The 19,172-nt window shown below is 37.6% G+C and overlaps 1 protein-coding gene across 2 annotated transcripts; it reads left to right on the top strand.

Moving 5' to 3' along the window:
- Window positions 1-297: 297 nt before the first annotated feature.
- ciita (class II, major histocompatibility complex, transactivator) lies at window positions 298-18,758 on the top strand. 2 transcript variants are annotated; one of them, XM_079632778.1, is made up of 20 exons: window positions 298-743; window positions 7,727-7,777; window positions 7,867-7,923; window positions 8,017-8,049; window positions 8,224-8,301; window positions 8,385-8,453; window positions 8,701-8,835; window positions 8,959-9,045; window positions 9,145-9,195; window positions 10,025-10,144; window positions 14,543-14,614; window positions 14,696-16,376; window positions 16,904-17,083; window positions 17,205-17,270; window positions 17,378-17,458; window positions 17,541-17,624; window positions 17,760-17,843; window positions 17,953-18,036; window positions 18,247-18,330; window positions 18,623-18,758. In XM_079632778.1, exons 1-20 carry the CDS (start codon window positions 422-424, stop codon window positions 18,696-18,698), a joined length of 3,495 nt encoding a protein of 1,164 aa, XP_079488904.1. In that variant the 5' UTR covers window positions 298-421; the 3' UTR covers window positions 18,699-18,758. The 2 variants fall into 2 exon arrangements, with proteins under 2 accessions (XP_079488904.1, XP_079488905.1); XM_079632779.1 differs by lacking the exon at window positions 298-743 and adding an exon at window positions 7,152-7,394.
- The last annotated feature ends 414 nt before the right edge of the window (window positions 18,759-19,172 follow it).

The following is a 19,172-nucleotide window of genomic DNA, read 5'->3' as shown; positions in this document are numbered from 1 at the left end:
GAGTGTATACTGCCTGCAATTTTGCATATAAAATGTATATTTAGTATATACTGTAGAAGAAGGGAACACATTTCTTTTTTGGTATTAAATGGTAAGGGTTGCGATCTGGCATGTATACATTGAATCTCTTCCATATAAATTCTTAGTAACAAAAGAGAAGTGAGATGGAGATGTGGTTTCTTGATTTTTCCATGCACAGCATATCAGCAACATTAGTTTTCTTGTGGAAAAAGTACATGCGAAACTGTCCTCACCTGAACTGGTCTAAAACTGGTTGTCCTTAAACACAGTTTAGTACAAAGCAGACAAATGGAATCTGCTGTGGTTTTTACCAGAGTGTTTTTTTTTTTTTTTTTCAATCCAGGAACAAAAGCACAGATAATTTGGCATTAGTATAGCAAGGAGGAAATAAAGCATTGAAATGAGAGTATGTCTCAGCTGCTGTCCAGTCATGGTTCCCTTTGAGGATGTGCTGTTTCAGGTGAGAAAAGCTTTACAGGTTAGCCCTGGCCTACTACACAATCTTCTCAGAGAGCTGCACGAGGCCAACGTCTTTTCTACCAAGTATTACCAGTCTCTCTACAAGGATGGTGAAGTTGAAGAGCAGTGCTTGTGTGAAGTCGTCTGCAATGATGGAGAATATCTGGCCAGAAGACTCTCTTTACCTATCTGGCAAAACTGGGACATCAGCCAAGGCATCCTGGATTCAGCACTCAGAAAACTGGACGATTTGGTTCCTTCTGGTGAGTTAACGTCTTTAAATGTTTTTTATTTTATTTCCCTTTTTTGTGTCTGCTTACTGTGTATTTATATTATTTATAACATTTATTTGACTTTATTGGCATTAATTGCTGTATGAAGATTCATGGAACTTTTTCCATTGCACAAAACTTTCTTTATAAAAAGGTTTGGTAACACTTTACAATACGGGTGCATTAATATGCACAGATAATTGTGAGTTAATGTATGACTCACTAAACCATTTATTAATGATTGCCACATCAGCAACTAATAAAGAGTCATCATGGATTGATTCCCTATCAACATCTAGTATTAACTAATAGCGTAAATTAATGTGTTAATTAGCAGAATGGGTCGAAGCCATTTATTTTAACTTCTACAGTATATACTTAATTTGTTTTAATGAATCATTAGCTAATGATTTGCAAAAATGATGTGCTATGATTTTACTTGTTGATGGTACATGACTATTTACTCATTATTAAGCAATATGTCAGAAAAGGTCTAATGTATTTTTTGGTGTCATATTGCGTTGCACCACTTGCTCCAGATGTGTTACAAAACAACAATATTTCTGAGCCATAACAAGTCACTAGTGTGGATGTCAAAACCATAATGACTATTACTTAAAGGGTTATTTCACCCAAAAAAGAAAATTATGTCAGTAATTACTCGCCTTCATGTTTTGTTCCAACCCCGTAAGACTTTCGTTCATCTTCGGAACACAAATTAAGATATTTTTGATTAAATCTGAGAGCTGTCTCACTCCTCCATAGACTTCTATTCTAATTGAAACTTGCCGGGCCCAGAAAGTTAGTAAAGACAATGTTTAAAATAGTCCAAGTGATTACAGTGGCTCAACCATAAGTTTATTAAGCGACGAGAATATTTTGTTGTGCGCAAAAACAAAAATAACATTTATTTGTTAACATTTACAAAATTACAAAAAATATTCTCATCGCTTGATAAACTTAAGGTTGAGCCACTGTAGTCACTTGGACAAGATTGTCTGTGCATGCATTAATTAGTCTTCCCATAGTGTTTCTTAAGATTAATGTTCACAATATGAAAAAATGGTTCTTTTAAGAACTGTTCACTGAAATGTTCTTTTTGGGAACCAATAATAGTCCTCCTGTGGCATAGCTGCGAAAACCCCTTTTTTAAAGTCACTATAGATCAAAATGGAATGTTTTTTTCCCCTGGTAAATAATCAAAGATGGCTGTAAAAATAAATCTGCATTTTGATAATTTTTTTTTCATTTTGATCATCAGTTTATCCTTGTGATCTTTGATTTAAAAAGTCCTCAAAAAATCACATTATGAATTAAATGTTTTTCTTTAAAACACATAGGCCACAATTATTGACAGACACCCTTTTATTAAATACTTTTTACTACCTCCTTTTGTCAAGATAACAGCTCTGAGTTTTCTCCTATAATGCCTGATGAGTTTGGAGAACACCTGACAAGAGATCAGAGACCATATTATGGTCTCATATTATTAATACTCCTCTATATCTCTCCAGGGGCCTCGTGTAGCCTATAACTTTCCATGGTTTTCGGAGACATATAAATGGGGGCAGCCAGAACGCCCACCACACACCAGCTTATTGGTGGAGAGGAGACAGAGTGATAAAGCCAATTAGTATCATATCATTTGCATGCATTTTCATCAACGTGATCCAAGACAAGACATTAGGAAAATATGAGATGCGTGCTGTCACATTACATTGTTAAAAAATCATCTATCCTTGCCTTGTTTTTGAATAAATAAATCAAACAATATAAAATGCATATTATTGTAAGTAGGATTTAGTCTAAATGTTTATATCAGAAGTAAAAGGCTACATTAATCATTTTTTATTTATTAGCAACCTTTTTATTTATAAGTGATCGGGGGTACAGTGTTCGCCCCAGGGGCGAAATACGGCCCAAAAAAACCGCATAAACGTAACATTGCGAAACATTTTGACGACTCGTACAGTAGCTCAGAGTGAGGATTTCACAGAAACGTGTAATTTACCACATTTGAAGAGGCTGACGGGCTCTGTAAAAGCATACAGGGGTTGCCCATAGACATTTTTTCTTGTAACACTTTCTAACTATTCCGGACCAACGTTTACTCCTCCCGCAGCTTTTGTCACAGGCCCATGAGTGAGGCATCAAATCATGTGGATTATTAAGGAGAGGTGTGCTATGACTCATATAAGAGGGGGTACGATGTTCGCCCCAAGGACGAAAAAGTGGCCAAAAAAGTCCCATAGACTTTGCATTGCGACGAATTTGCGACGAGTCATAGCTCAAAGCAAGGATTTCGCAGAAACGTGTAATTTACCACATTTGAAGAGGCATTCATAGCAACAAGAAGCTTTTGGAGTTTCATCTTTGGCAGCTGCCAAGGAACACCATAGCAACCAAACAGAGTACCCTAGCAACCGTTTAGCAAGACCTATATCTCTGCATCAGAATATCGTATAGAGATGGGGTTTGCTCTTTTGACTAAATCGTGGCAAGTCATAGGCTACTAGAAACCTGGTAAATCATAATAGAACATAGTAAATCAGGGTAAACTATGGTAAATCATGGTAAACTATGGTAAATCATGGTAAACTGTAAATCATGGTAAATCGTGATAAACTATGGTAAATCATGTTAAACTATGGTAAAACATGGTAAACTATAGTAAATAATGGTAAACCATGCTAGCAACGTGGTAAATCATGTTAGCATTATGTTAGCAGCAGGCTAATCATGTTAGTAACATGTTAATCATGTTAGCATCTTGTTAAAAAACATAGGCCTACTAGCAACATGTTAATCATGTTATCATCATGTTAATAATGTTAGCATAATACTAGCAACATGTTAATCATGCTAGCATCATGTTAGCAACATGCTAATCATGCTAGCATCATGTTAACAACATGTTAATCATGCTAGCATGATGCTATCAACATGTTTATCATGTTATCATAAAGCTAACAAGATGCTAATCATGCTAGCATCATGTTAGCAACATACTAATCATGTTAGCAAAATGCTTCTTTTGTTAGCATCTTGTTAAAAACGAACTAATCGCACCCCAGCCAACCGAGTGGTGAATTTTGCTACTGCAAGTACCGACTCACATTTTCTTCAGGAAATGTACATTCTATTTTAAACTGTTATTGCTCGCTGGCGCGGACATTTAAGAATGGATGGATATTTGCTTCAAGTGAAAAGTGACTAAAAAGACATTTAACTTCAGCTCACCATTGGTGTCGCCAAACTGCTCCGTCTTCAAAACGTTCGTACGCATGGGTCAGAGTTTGTGTGCAGGTGCGCATATTTTCCGTCGACTTTGTTTTTATAAATCACAACTTATGAGTGGGAAGTGGCATACGCCTCTTTCATGGCCTGTTTTGTGCGTACGCAACGGTTATAAATGAGGCCCCAGGCCCCTGATACAGCTTCATGTTAGTGTTTCTTCTCTTCAGTTCACCCCACTCATTTTCTAAAGAGTTCAGGTAAGGGGACTGGGATGGTCATGGCTGAAGCTTCATTTCATGCTCAGTAACACATTTTTGTGTTGATTTTTTATGTTTGTTTTGGATCGTTGTCCTGATGGACGGTCCAACCATTGCACATTATAAGATTTCTAGCAGAGGCCGTCAGGTTTTGATTTTTGTATCTGTTGGTATTTGCTTGAATCCATGATACCATGTTTCTGAATAAGATGTCCAGGACCTCCAGAAAAAAAAATAACAAAATAGGCCTACAACATTAAAGATCCAGCAGTAGACCTATATTTAACCATGGGCATGGGGTACTTTTTTATCACCCCCAAAAAGCTCTTTTTTTTTTAGTTTCATCTGACCATATCCAGTCCCTTTTGAAGTTCCAGTCGTGTCTGACAACTGAATATGCTGGAGTTTGTTTTTGGATGAGCAGAGCAAGGGTGATTTTTCTTGATACCCTCCCAAACAACATGTGGTGATGTAGGTGCCGTTTTATTATTATTATTATTATTATTATTATTATTATAGGCTTTCATGAGATTCAAATAATCTCTGCAATTCTCTGTGACCCTTGAAGAGTTTTTGGCCACTCAACTTTCCTCCTCGCCGTGCATTAAGACAATATAGACACGCCTAATTCTTAATTATTGCCCTGATGGTGGAAATGGGAATTTTCAATGCTTTAGCTATTTTCTAACAGCCACTTTCTATTTTGTGAAGGTCAACCATCTTTTGCTGCATATCAGAACTGTATTCTTTGGTTTGGTTACTCATTGTGCTGAATGATTAAGGGGATTTAAGGGCCTTTTGTTTTTTTGGCCTTTGTGTTTCCTCGTATTATACTCCTGTAAAACAAGAAGTCAGCTAGACAAAAATGTCATGTTCCTATACTCATAAACAAATAAGGGTGCCAATTTGTGGCCAATACATATGAGACACATATTTATTAATGTGATTTACCCCCCACTTTCAATTCTTTTACTTCAATGAAAGGTTAGATTTTTGCAATTCTTGCAAATACTGTATTAAATGCATGAAATGTCTTACAGGTTTGAGTAGCAATGCTACAGGAGGGTGTGAATAAACATTTAAAACAACACTGCTGGATACTAGTTATATATGTAAATACTGACCACATTTACACTCAAACAAAAGAAGTGTCAATGGGGTTTCTAGAGCCATAGGATTCTTGACTACATTTTAAAGAACACTTTATGCCAAAAAGGTTCTGTATAAGGACAAATATCTTAAATGTTTGTATAATTGAACCGTCTGACAGAACCCGTTAAGGTTCTATGCCGTATGTGTTGCAACAGTAACTGCTTGACAGGATGCACCTGGAACTAGATCTCTCGCAGATAGTTGCTTTCTAAGCATGCTGTTTGTGTGGCATGGAGTCTTAAGTTTTTTGTTTCTATGAGGATCGCTGATTAAAAATAACAAAGAAAGATGTCAGAATTCAACCCAAAAGAAGTTACTGTAATAGCCTACATAATTTTAGATGTCCTTCACTGATAAAAAATTATTTTGTGGTAAAGTAAAAAACTACAGATTTATTTTTTTAATTTACATGAAAAAGTAAGTTCAGGCAAGAATTATAATTAATATAAATTCTATATTATTACTCAATTCAATCGTGTAGAAATAAATCTGGGCCTTGAATAATTAATGTCGTTGATTTTTCACTGTTTTCCAGCTGTATTTACACTGTTTTATCATTGATTTTGTTGTTAGGATTAGTAACTTGTCATTTTGTAACATTTGGAGTTTCTACTCAAAATGACACATTCAAACACAAAAACGATCCATCAAATGTTACCGTCATTGTGTATTATCTACCAAGTATGAGGTCTCTGCGTTCACAAGCATGACTTCTGAAATGAAGATATGGTGTCTCACACATTATCTATTGTATTAAATACTTAGATGTTTCTAATTAAACCATATATTTTAAAAGTGTGATTTAATTAATATTGTTATTGTTCATAAATGTATTGCAAAGGAATAAATTCATCTGAATAAATATTACTCAACCTTCTACTAGCCAAGTTAAAATTACTTGTTTTCTTTGTTACTTTCACATAACTTAGTTAAGTAGAATTTACTTAATTTCATATTATGTGAAATTTACTTTAAAAATATGCATGTGAAATTTACTTAAAATATTAATGCAAAAACTTGCCAAAGACAAATTAATTAATTGTTTTTTTTCAGTGTTCTTCAACAATATGAGTTGACTGAGATATTGTACTGTAAGATGTGTCACCAGCAAACCAGGCAAGTCTGTGAGACAGTTTCTATTATGGGACAGTTTCTAGTATGGGCAGTGTTGATAGAAAAAAAAAATCAAACAAAGTTGCCATACCAGTCAGTGAGCTTTCGTTTCATTTTAGGAGGAAGGTGGCATGAGATGTTTGGTATTTTTTTCTTTTGAAGCTGGGAACTTCACTGTAAATGGCAAAATTTGCAGATGGTTTTTTGTTGTTCACAGACATTCAACAGGTTTTTGGAAATGAAGGCCTAAACAGGTGTTTTATAAAGACCATTGTGTGTGAAGAAAAAAAAAAAAAAAGGTCACAACGGACAATGGAAAATACCTACCTCTCCAGGGTGGAGCCTAGTGATTTGACCTTTTTTTTCAGCTCATTAACAAACAAGATACATATTTTAGAGTTCCTTACCATATGTCATTAAATTATATAATGTTAATACATAAACCTCTAACGTGTTTGTTACTGTAAAATATACTAATATTAACACAGTTGATACAATGTAAGGTCACATGATGACTTATAAAGACAGATCACCATCAGGGTAAAACACATGACAGTAAAATAGTTCAGTAAACATCATACATCATCATCATCAAATTTGCATTTCAACACCATGCACGCAGAATGAATGTCCTTCGTGAGAGAACATATTTTCTAACAGAGGGAGGCGAGATTGGTTTTGTGTCTAGGCTAGCCAAACCAGCCTCCTTTCACATACTGAAAGTAAAAGTATGCTGAGATCGTGCAGCCTATTTTGGTGTTTGCCAGACAATGCCTCTCCCCTGTGTCACCTAAGGACACGTCGTGCGCAATAAAGCTGATTTTCTTCACAACTTTAATGGAAAAATAATTCTGAGTAAACATGGACTGTATCAGTGGAACAGGTAAAGTAAAAAAAAAAAAAATAATCATTTATTATAGACTAGCCTACAGTATTATTATGTAATGTAATGCGTTTTGCATCGTATTTTTTTTTCTTTGCTCCATAAACCCAGTTTTATAACAAAAGAAATGTATAATTTGATATATATATATATATATCAGAAACGTGGTTTTCCCCTCGCAGCTAATAATTTTCTGGCAGAAAGCGCGCGCGCTCCATGCACAGCATCTTGCGCGTCCACGCTACTACGATAAATTTTAGGCTACCTCAGAAACGGCATATTTATGTCATGATTAAAAACATGTAATATAATGTGTCACTGTGTTGCAACAGATGCTGAAATGCAAGATATTGTCTCAGACCCAATGTCTGAACTTTTACCTGGTGAGTAGCCTATGCACAGTTCTTTTAACAACGCTATATTTGGTATTTGAGTTGAGTTTTCAATTGAGATTTACGTTTTGTTTTCACAGATAATGTCATCCTAGAATATCTTGAGTCCATTCAGAGTGAATCTGAAGAAGCTTTTGGTCAGTTTCACTCATTGCCCTGTTTAATTAATGGTGCAATTCGTTACTTAAAAGCGTATAGGCTATAAATAATTCCTTTCCTTGTTTCGGCAGATCCCAACTTCCTTGATAACCTCAGTTTCCTGTGTAAGACTCCCTAACATAATATTATTTGAATAGAATTATATTTTTCAATAATATTTTTGGAATTGAAGGTGAACCAATGAATGTTGGTTAATGCATTTGCATCACACTGTTTTATTCGAAAATAAAGTGAGATACATTTTGTGATGTCTTTCACATCTGCTTTACAAACAACAGTTGACCCTGACACCATTTGCTCACAACCTAGCCAAGAAAATGCTTCTTTGACAAACAAAAGGTCAAGAAAGCGAAAAGGTAATGTTATTTTCTATTAGATGTTCTCTTATGAAATACCTGTATTGAAATTAGTAAGTAAAAGTTATGTTTTCCATTGATAGTTGATTCACCTTCAAACAAAACCCGCACAGATACTGATGGAAAACCCTTGTACAAACGCAACAAAAAAGGTAATTCAAACATCACAATGTAGCATTTATACAGCACAATCATTGTAATGATTTAATGGTCAGAACCAGACATGTTTTTACTTCTATTTTAAGTAACACAATTTGTGTGTGTATATATTGTTTTTAGAACTCTATGCTTATTCATAAAAGGAAGGAAACTTCCTTTGTTATAAATGTAGCTCTCTGTAGCTATAAAAACCACAAGTGATACATAATGATGCAAACCAAAAGCATGTCTGTGCTATAGCAACAGCGTGCTCTGAAAGCCCCTCAAGAGGAAAGACGCCCACCATTACGTCCCAGGGTAGTTTCCAGTTGAGCGCAAACACATTCCAAAATATTTTCCGTATTCCATTCAGACCCCTTTTTCTGCCCTCTAGTGGTGAGTTTTGTAGGTTTAATATTTTCATATTGTGCATTAATAAATAATGCATTTACATACATGCATTTCAAGAAAACTAGGCCTTGGCTTTGAACATTGACTATGACTCTTTGGATCACTCAGGTGGTTCAGCACTACAGTTCATCCAGAACATTTCTACGCCCTCTCTGATCGGCACTGTGGTTCCGACATGGCCCACGTACGTGCTTGGTGAGTCAACTGCTATCATCGTCAAACGGCTGCATGTGCCTGTATGTTCTTTCGTTCTTTTATTCACTGTATCTCTCCTTTCACATCCAATCTATGCAGTGTCGCCCCAACATGTGAGTCCAGGCACTCAGCTACTTCCACTTTCACCTGGTAAGTTAAAAAAAGATGTTGTCTCATGGATAATTAAGCCTCTTTGGCATGGGTTGTCAAGTCTGCAGTTTTCCTGTGGAATTGGGCTACTTTTAGACTGTTGACGTGGATAAAATTATAAATGTGCATAAACTGTATTTGACTGAAATGCTTGTATTAAAATATATGCCACATTTTTCATTCTACCAATGATATAACTGTGCTAGATAATGAGTTTTGTGAGGGAGGGCCACTGGTAGGGTACGAAAACAGACTGTTTATGATTACTCCTAGTGAGTTGTATTTTATATGTATTAAAATTAGGGCTGTCAAAAGATTAATCCTGATTAATCGCATCCAAAATAAAAGTTTGTGTTTACATAATATATGTATGTGTATACTGTGTATAATTATTTATATATATAAAAACACACACAATCATGTATATATTTAAGAAAAATGTGTTATATTTATATATAAAATATTTATATATATAATATAAATTATATAAATGTACATACAGTACATAAATGCAATTATTCCTTAAATATATACATGAATGTGTATGTATTTATACATAATAATTCTACACAGTATACACACATATATTATGTAAACACAAACTTTTATTTTGGATGTGATTAATCACGATTAATCTTTTGACAGCCCTAATTAAAATACAGTATGTATTTTAGGTATTAGAGTGGGATATTGTGAGTTTTGATATTTGGGATAGGGTCATTGTGGTAGTTTTGGGCTATTTGCATCGAGTCAGATTTGTTATGCTGACCTGGCATCCCTGGTTTTAGCAATACTGTGGTGTGTGGTAAGATAATTCTTTCTTTTCCAGCTGATGGGACAGTTGCCCCACCGGAGCTCACGGTTTCAGTACTCCCCGTCGGCTCATCCTCAGACCGCGGATGCAAGAGTTTGCCATCAGTATCAGTAGACACACTCTCTCCTATAAAAGGTGAGTTCAGGGTTTAAGGACAGCAAATGTGTGTCTGTGCTTGGTTTCATCTAAGTGTAGATAAAGATAAACTACAACTAAATCTTTAGAATAATTTAGTTATTCTAAAGAATAACTTTAGAATAATTTCTAATAATAATAATGCATAAAAAAATAAATGTATTGTCTTATTTTTATATTTTATTAAATATTTTGATTCAAAGTCATGTTTTATTATGATAGAGACATTCTGATAATATCAGCGTGTCATTTCTGCAGCATAGCATCACCAGCCGGAAAAGTAAAAATAATTACAGATTTGTATGAAAAGGTAAAGGGGAAAAAAAGAGGGCCACATACAGCTCTGAGACACACGGGTTGAGGATCCAAATGCATTTTTATTGAAGGGTAATCCAAAACCGTAATCCAAAAGAAAGGCAATAGGTCAAAACAGGGTAAACTGTCCAAATAATAACAGGGCACAGGGCACAGGAAGACAGGCAAACAGGACAAAAACATGAAAGCGAGCAGAAAGTAAAAACCATGAACAAAGGATTAAAAATCCTGCTGTGTGAAAGTGTTCTGACTGAAAACTACATCGGCGATTACCTACAGCCAATGAGAGAGCAAGATACAGGGCAGCGGGATGTTCGGGGAGGAGTTATAGACCAGAATATCAGTATTTTAAAATATATATTTACAATTATATCAAACAGAAACAAAGCACAAACATTTGTAGTAGTAGTAGTAGTAGTAGTAGCAGCCTTTGTTGTCATTTAGTCACAAGTACCAGTGAAATTAGCCATCAACCTGTCCATGCAAAAACATACAATATGACAATGGGGTAGACAAGACAGGAAGACAGAGGATTGAGGAAAATAATACAGCATGACATGAGGATAGGTGAGGGGGGGAAAGGCAACTCCCAGACTATGCTCCTGTGAGGAGTACAGTCTGGGAACAGGAAAAAAACACCTCAGCAACATTAGCACATAATCAGTACTACGACATGAACCCAAAAGACTTGCAACAGGGGAGGGGAGTGGGGGGTGGAGGTAACCCAGCACAGGCAAGGAGCCATCCGGTCCTGCAGCCATTTTCGGCGCTGGTCACAGACCCGCCTGTCAGACTTGTGGTACAAAGCGGCGAAGGCGAGGGATGCGGGGTGGGGGGGTGATTGCATAGCTGTATATATATATATATGTAAGAGTTTGTTTGTGTAGGCCTGGAGATTCGCTCCGCCTGGCATCCAAATCTCGGTGCCTCAGTCCGCAGGATGTCATAGCGTTAACACAGCAAGTTGCCATGGAGACAACCTTGATTAGGTCCCAAACAGAGTCAACAATCAGCAGGTGTCTGTGAGAAATGGGGGAAGGAACGCAAGAGCGGCTCACTGCAGTGCTCTTCCGGGGGAGTTGTTGTTCCAACAGCGGCCTTGGCCGAGAGCAGATAAGATTGGGATTATTTGGTCTTGGGGCGAGTTCCGCATTCCTTTGCACGACTACTCTCTTAGTTCATTCTGGTCCATCAGCTTTTGCAAAGCCGTGAGCTTCTCCATGATGTTATCCATATTTCGGGTCACCTACCTGTTGTTATCCATAATGCGGTTAATAATAGTCCCAGCCTGGGTGCTGACCGCTCTGCCCACTGCTTCAATCATGCCGGGCAGCATTGTGGGGCTTTGGACAGCTGTCACCGTCTTCTTAATTTCTTGATAAACCAGGGCAATGCCTAATCCAGTCAGCAAAAGACCTGTTATCATGGTTCCGAATAGATAGATATCTTCAATGTCCTCCACGGAAAAAGCCGACAGACACGACCCGCCACCTCTCCCAAGCGTCCATCGTGTAGCCAGCTGCGAACGTTCCGGCAGGGCAGTCAGGTTCCCCCGAACCCAAGCTTCTCGTCGAGAAGATGGTGTCAATTGCGTTGAGAAACCAGTTGATCAAATCCATGATTTTTTAGTTTGGAGAGCAGTGCGGAGAGAGTCTCTCAAAGTTAAGACATAAGACTAGACGAGAGGAGCGAAGCAGGGAAGGTAAGGGGGAGGACAGGGAGAGAAAATGCGACCGCCTTCGTTGAGAGCCAGAAGAGAAGAGCATCACATTGCAACAGCAGCACATTGCAAAATAATTTATTTAACCCCAACTCTCTTTGCAGAACACACAATCCGTGCTCCCCAACCATTTCGTCCTGCATAATCTGTTTTTGTCTCCTTTTTCGCTGCAAATCAGTGCACAGACAATGTGGATTGCAATCTTCTTGCAGGCTATTGTTTTTAATAACAATTTCCGTCTCACGCACGCGTGATCTTGCGTTATTTCCTTATCACTTCTCGCGTTTGTTTGGTTGTGAAACGTAGTTTGCGGACCAGACAGAAGTTGTCTGTGATTCTTTCTTTTGTAAAGTCATGCAGTGTGAAACCTCCTGTCAACAGTGACCCGACTACTTTGAAAATCGTGCAGTGTGAACTCGCCATTACAAGACTTCGCAAAGAGTGACTAACCAGGCTTATAGGTGGTGAGCTAAGAAGAATAATGAGACACAGCTGAAGATAAAAATGGATGAGACCAGGCAGTGAGTTATGGGAAATGTAGTTCTTGATTGAGTCGCAATAGTCTGGGTTAGAGCGCTCAGTGATATTTAAAAAATGCGGTTGGACATTGTTCATATTTGATATCAACCATAGGCATAATTTGCGTGTGGGACATGTCCCCACCACTTTTTGAAACATCTTGCGGCACGGATGTACCTAATACAAATAAATAAAACATCTCCAGTTAACTAGCAGAGCATTCATTTTGTTCGTTTGTTAAAGAAGAGGCGATTTAGCGCTGAAATGTGTTGTTTTTTAAATAAATTTAAATATTGCTCTAAGTGCTCGTTGTCGCTGCTTTCAGTGGCGCGGATATAGTGTTCTCTTGTGGCCGCGCACACTGTCTCTCTTCACACGGCAGCGCTTCAATCTATCGCTTCATGCCGTTGCAGAGACTCTCTATTCGTTCCGGCTAAATCACAAAACAAAATGCACACAAACATGTCCCTGCTTGATATACAACCACTGATCATCATATTCGGTTTTAATAAAAAGAAGAAAAAAGATATACAAGTGCAGATTAGAACCAAGAACCTCTGACACACTCGTCAAAAATTCTACCACTAGACCATTAAAGTACACATGCAAAGCATGGATTTATTCACGTGGAAATTCTCGGCACTAACAATATTAGTAGATCTCATTAAACGACTAATTAAACCCAATGTACTATTGTATTGAAATTGATTTCTGGACATCGTAATGTTATTGTACACATATATTGTACAAATATTTAGCATTGTATTAGCCCCTTCGCAAATATCGCTTACCCCACCATTAAGGGTACAATGTGTAGGAATTTCTCCCATCTAGCGGTGAAATTGTATTTTCCATTCAAACGAATAGTGCTCTTTAGCTCCTCGCTTTTTCAAATGCGTGTTGCAACTACAGTAGCGTTATACCAAGAAGCTATGACAACGTCTTCCAATAGCACTTCATCGAATTTAACTAAACATGTTCTACTGTTATGCTGCCTATATAATGAATTACACAACCAAGCAATGAAAAAAGCTTGTAATTTTGACCATAACATTGACTTACCTGTCGAGAAGAAAGCAGGAAACTTCAGTGTCCCTTTCAAAGTCTTTCTACTTCATTTGCTCTTTCCACCTGTGTAAAGCTATCCCGATATTTACCCTCGATTTTTTAATTCGCCGGTCACGTTTCCTTTTAAATTAAACGTTTTGCTTTTTTGTGGCTCGGCATAAGTATGAAGTACTGTGCAGTGAAGCCTTTCAATTTGCCGGGGCAGTGACAAGCGCGCGCCTCTCACCGATCTCCTTGTCCGTTTCAGTCACGTGACGCTGGCTCTGAACGAAAACGCGTTGTGGAAAAGCGTTGAGGTAGCTAGTGCTTTTTGTCCCTCTCTGCTATTATAGTTTTTCAAGATGGCGGAACGACATGGAAGCCTCTATGGACTTACCTGTCCCATATAAATAAAGATAAGAAATTCTTTGCTTACGAGGATAAGTCGGATCATTGGCAGAGGTAATTCTACACCAATGAGGACATATTTATGAATAAAGACATTGATTTTAGCTAATAAAATACTTAAAAAAACGACACAGTGTACCTTTAAGGAAGCGTATTCCAGACGCTTCTCAAAAGGTCAGAGAAGTCCAGGAGGGAGGTGGATGGAGGCAGACCCGGGGGTGGGATGGAGGGCCAGGTCCATGGAGTGGAAAAAGGGCTGAATTTTTTTGAGGAAAAAGTGTTGAATTTTTACAATAAGGATAAAAAAAATATGGTAGGTCTCAGCATCAGCATGTACTAAGGAATTAATAGTGACAGAATTGATTGCTTGTTTGTTTTGCAAATTACAGAAGGAAACCCACAAAATAACACTGATTCCCCACCTTCCAAAACCCAAAGGAAAATCCGCCCAGAAGCACCAGGTAAGAAACCTATTTAATCATTATGTAAGCCTGAATAACTTTATTAGACTGTGGTAAACATGATGAATGTTTGTTTTACAGAATGTGTTAAAGAATACATGCATCACGTAAAGTCCCGCATGAGAGATGTCTGCTGCACTATGCGTGGGGGAATGGGAATGGAATCACACTACGTGGATGTGCATCTGATCCAGAGGAAACTCCTTATAAAATCTGGCAAGAATGCAAACAAGTGCTTAGAAAAAGAACTGGTTATCCTCAGTGATTCAGAGCGAAAGAAAGCAAAGTTAGACAGAAGTCAGTTGTTTCTTAGCAGTGATTCCAGACCAAAACAATCTGTCGCTCTCCTCGGAAAAGCCGGAGTGGGGAAAACCACGTTCATTCAGCGATTATGCTTGGACTGGGCGGGCGGCAGCCTGCCTCAATTTCAGTTTGTTTTTTTGCTGAACTTTAAAATTTTAGACCTCACACAATCTAACTACAGCTTGAAAGGTTTACTGTTCGATTTGTCTACATCTCCTCGCTGTGAGGACTCAGATTCTGTGTTCAAACACATTCTGTCCTGTCCTGATGAAGTTCTCATTATTTTTGACAGCTTTGATCACATTAAAGACTTTGAGGGCCTTCTTCAGTCCCCTGCTAAATCACCCACAGACACTAAATACACCATCAAGCAGCTGTTTTCGGGTTTGTTCCAAAAGGAAATCCTCTCAGGCTGCACGATTCTCATCTCCACAAGGCCTAAAGACGTTTTAAATCAGGTGCTGCGAAAAGTCGACAGCCTTTTGGAGCTTGGTGGCTTCTCTCCTGAAGACATTGAGTTGTATACATCAAAATATTTTGGGGATTCCTCCCTCCAAGGGAGTGCACTAAAAAAGATTAAGAATCAAAGCTACATATTCAGTTTATGCTCCAACCCGCTACTTTGTTGGACTACCTGCTTCCTGCTCGAGCAGCAAGACAGTCGCGGTGATGGTTTGCCGTCAACCCTCACAGACTTGTACCACAGAGTGACCTCCAAGCATCTGCAATTGGCTATTCTTAAAAACAGCTCCTTATGCAAGAAGAAACAGTCAGACATCCCACAATTGTGCAAAATGGCATGGGAGGGATTCAAGAATCACAATACACATGTAAACCCTGGCAGTTCAACAGAACTGCTGGGCTGCGGTCTTAAAAGTGGCATACTTGTTCCCTATGAAACATCTGAACGCCAAGAAAACCACTTTGCAGACCTCTTCACTCAGAACCTCCTGAGCGCTTTGCACTTGGTGCAATCTAAACAGGTGAATGAAAAAATGGTGGTGGCAAACTGCATAGTCCAGCAGAAGAAACGAAAGGTTCAGGGAGAGTCGCAGGACGTGGTGCAGAGGTTTGTCACTGGATTGGTCTTCCTGAAGGCACCTGACGGAGGAAGCATCCTGGACAGCAGTGTCAACATAAAGGCTAAAAGAAAGGCTGTTGAAGCCCATCTGGAGAGAATGAAGCCTAAAGATTTGGTTCCGGCCAGGTTATTAGAACTGTTTCATTGTGTTTATGAGACCAACAGAGCCAAATTTGCCAAACTGCTGTTAAAAAACCTGCCTGGCAATCTGTCATTCTGTGGGGCGCAGCTTTGCCCTTCAGACGTGTATGTCATATGCCATCTCCTCCGGCATGCCAGCGCAATGAAGCGAACCTTCTCCATCAACCTGCAAGATACATGCATTCCCATCAGTGGCCTGAAAGAGCTTGTGGGACTCAAATGTATCAAATCATTCTGGTGAGAAACTACATTGCTAAAAGAAGAGTTCACCTAAAAAACTGAAAATTGTCATCATTTATTCACCCTCCACTCACAAACCTGTATGTGAAAATACAAATTTAGAAAAGTTGAAGATTGTTTTAATTCTAATGCAATTACAATGACAGAAAACTGAAGCTTTAAGCTTCAAAAAATGATGTAAAAGCACCTTAAATCTAGTCTATATGATTCATGTTCTCTATTCCAAGTCAATCAAAAGCTTGTGTGATGATCAGACCAAAATTCAAGTAGTTATTCATTGAGTCAGAAAGATTTTAAAAACGGCACACAAGTTGTAGTGACCACTTTAATGATATTCATATCCTCCTAGAATACCTTTTTGAAGTTCATTTTAATTCCACGGGAAACCGCAACGAAAACTTTTCTGCCTTTGTGTTCCACAGAAGCAAGGATGTTTGGAACAACATGAGTTTTCAGTTTTGAGCGAATTAGCGCTTTAAGCAAAAGTTTCAGTTGTATTTTTATTGTATTTGTTTTTCCATTAGGGCACATACAGCAGACACCATTGGCTTATGGGAGGTCTTGCATCAAAGCAATGATGAACTGAACCTGAAAAAAGCCATTGAGAAATTCACTTTGAACCCATTCAAGGCAACACAAGTTTATCACATAGAGAGCCTGCCCAGCCTTGTCCAGATTCATAAAGAGAAGAAGTTACCAATGAGGTACAGCATCAATTTTATGTAAATACTAGGACATCCAATGACTATTGTTGTTTGTCTGTTTTTCAATTCCAATTGTGGCATAAAATGATGATGTTGATCAGGAGAATGGCTGTATTTTCAGTGAATTTGTTTCTGCACTGGATGAAGGTGTACCAGCACTCCAGCATCTGCAGAGACTAGAATTTGAGTATGCAAATCTCACTCTTATCTTTTCCTGCTCCTGCATTTAGTTTTCCCTTTATCCGTTTACCCCTTCAGTGTTGCTTATATTGGGTGGTGTGTTCTGCATTGTAGGCTTGGAGTCCAGAATGGTCCAGAACTTTTCCCTAAACTCATAGAGGTCCTACCTTCTCTGCAGTCTCTCCAACATCTGGAGTGAGTATTCTGTGGGGGATTTTGTTGCAAGTAGGATCAGAAAAAGATTTTATGAAATTTTCTCTTTTTTTTTGTCTTTCAGTCTTGAGAAAAATCAAATAGGAGACTCTGGAGCTGAGAAGCTTTCTGGCGTATTACAGTTTTTGGCATGTCTGAAATTGCTAAAGTAAGTTTTGAAACATTTATTCCCTTAAATATAACACATTTAGTTTCTGGAAGACTCCATTTTCCACATGATTATAACATGTAAAGGAACTGTGTCACACTCACAACTGAACTGACCAATGTTCCCACCACCCAGTCTGTCTCAAAACTTCATTGGAGATGCCGGTGTGGAGAAACTGGCAAAAGCTCTGGCCTCAATCCCTTCTCTACAGAGCCTCAGGTACAGTCACTCTCAGAAAAAACTATATACTTATTAAATAAAACCTGAATTATTACTGAATTAAACTGTTTATAAAAACTGTTTATAAAAACACTTTCCTCACTTCTAGTCTGTATGGAAATGCGATTGCTGACAGTGGAGCTGAACACCTGGCCTTGGTTTTACCAGACATAAAGTTCCTGCAGGACTTGGAGTAAGTACTTATCCAAATGAAGTTTAATCCTCGAAATAGATTTAAACAAGAAAAATTATTTTGTTTCGGCAATTTAAGTATCTTAGTAATTTTTGACATTTGGTTTCTCTTTTGTTCTATTCTAATTGTCTTCAATTCAACTAAAATGCAAGAAATGTTATTTTATTACATTATATAATATCCATGCATTTCTTGTTATTTACTTTTTAGTGTAAAGTTCAACAAGTTCACAGACATTGGAGCTACAAAGCTCAGTGCTGCACTGAAAAACTGCAATGGAATGAAGTCTTTGGAGTGAGTGTCTAATCTTTAACATCATTTGGTATATTGGTCTGATAGTACATTAACTTTTACTTGCATCACTTTTTTTCTTGTATTAGGTCTCAGATATTAGCATCTCCACTAACTAAGACTAAGCATCACATTTGAGCTAGTTGAAAAACAGTCCAGAAGACAGACTGAAGTTAATCTCTAAAATCTGACCACAGTCACTAAGATTATGAATTATGTCCATTATTATTCATCATTATATATCTTATATGCTTTTCATGATATGCAAATGATCTTGTTTTTTCTTCTCCCTCAGGCTGTGGAATGACTGCATTCCATATGGAGTTTTTGAACACCTTCGTCTTCAAGATCCACGAATAAGATCACTTTGACACATTTTAAAATGGCCACATATTAGACACTGTTACAATAAGCGAGGATTTTTGTTTTTTTACAAAAGCATCATTCACTATACAATTCATTAGTTCATTGATATTTGCCAGATGACACTAAACTGCTTCAAAAAGTTGTTCCACTTTCTCACTGAAATTACTTTACATGTGACTGACTTGCACTTTCTGAAATTTTTGTGGATATACTGTTTCTCAGCACTAAAGATTCTTATTGTTCTGTTGTTGTTTGTTTTTTACAATAAACAAGTTCTCATGATTGTTATTACAAGCTGCTATAGTATGTAACATGTTATGTAAATTACTTTTTACTTGATGGATACACAACAAGTCATTAAATTGAGTTTTAAAGCTAGGATAGGCAATTTCAAAGAAATCCACTGTTAACACAGCATGTTTTTGTAATATGGCAACAGATATTTGAAAGTCAAATGTGACACCATGGCAACACAAAAA

Source organism: Phoxinus phoxinus, assembly GCF_949152265.1.
Source record: "Phoxinus phoxinus genome assembly, chromosome: 1".
NCBI classification, from domain to species: Eukaryota; Metazoa; Chordata; class Actinopteri; order Cypriniformes; family Leuciscidae; genus Phoxinus; species Phoxinus phoxinus.
The sequence above is the reverse complement of the archived record's forward strand: the minus strand, read 5'-3'. Positions and strand labels throughout refer to the sequence as shown.

Excerpts from the sequence above, each read along its gene's own strand:
- ciita (XM_079632778.1), top strand. The coding sequence starts at position 422 with ATGAGAGTATGTCTCAGCTGCTGTCCAGTCATGGTTCCCTTTGAGGAT. Across the intron at positions 8,836-8,958 it reads CCTTTTTCTGCCCTCTAGTG|GTGGTTCAGCACTACAGTTC; the intron begins GTGAGTTTTGTA and ends TGGATCACTCAG. Across the intron at positions 17,459-17,540 it reads CAGTCTCTCCAACATCTGGA|TCTTGAGAAAAATCAAATAG; the intron begins GTGAGTATTCTG and ends TTTGTCTTTCAG.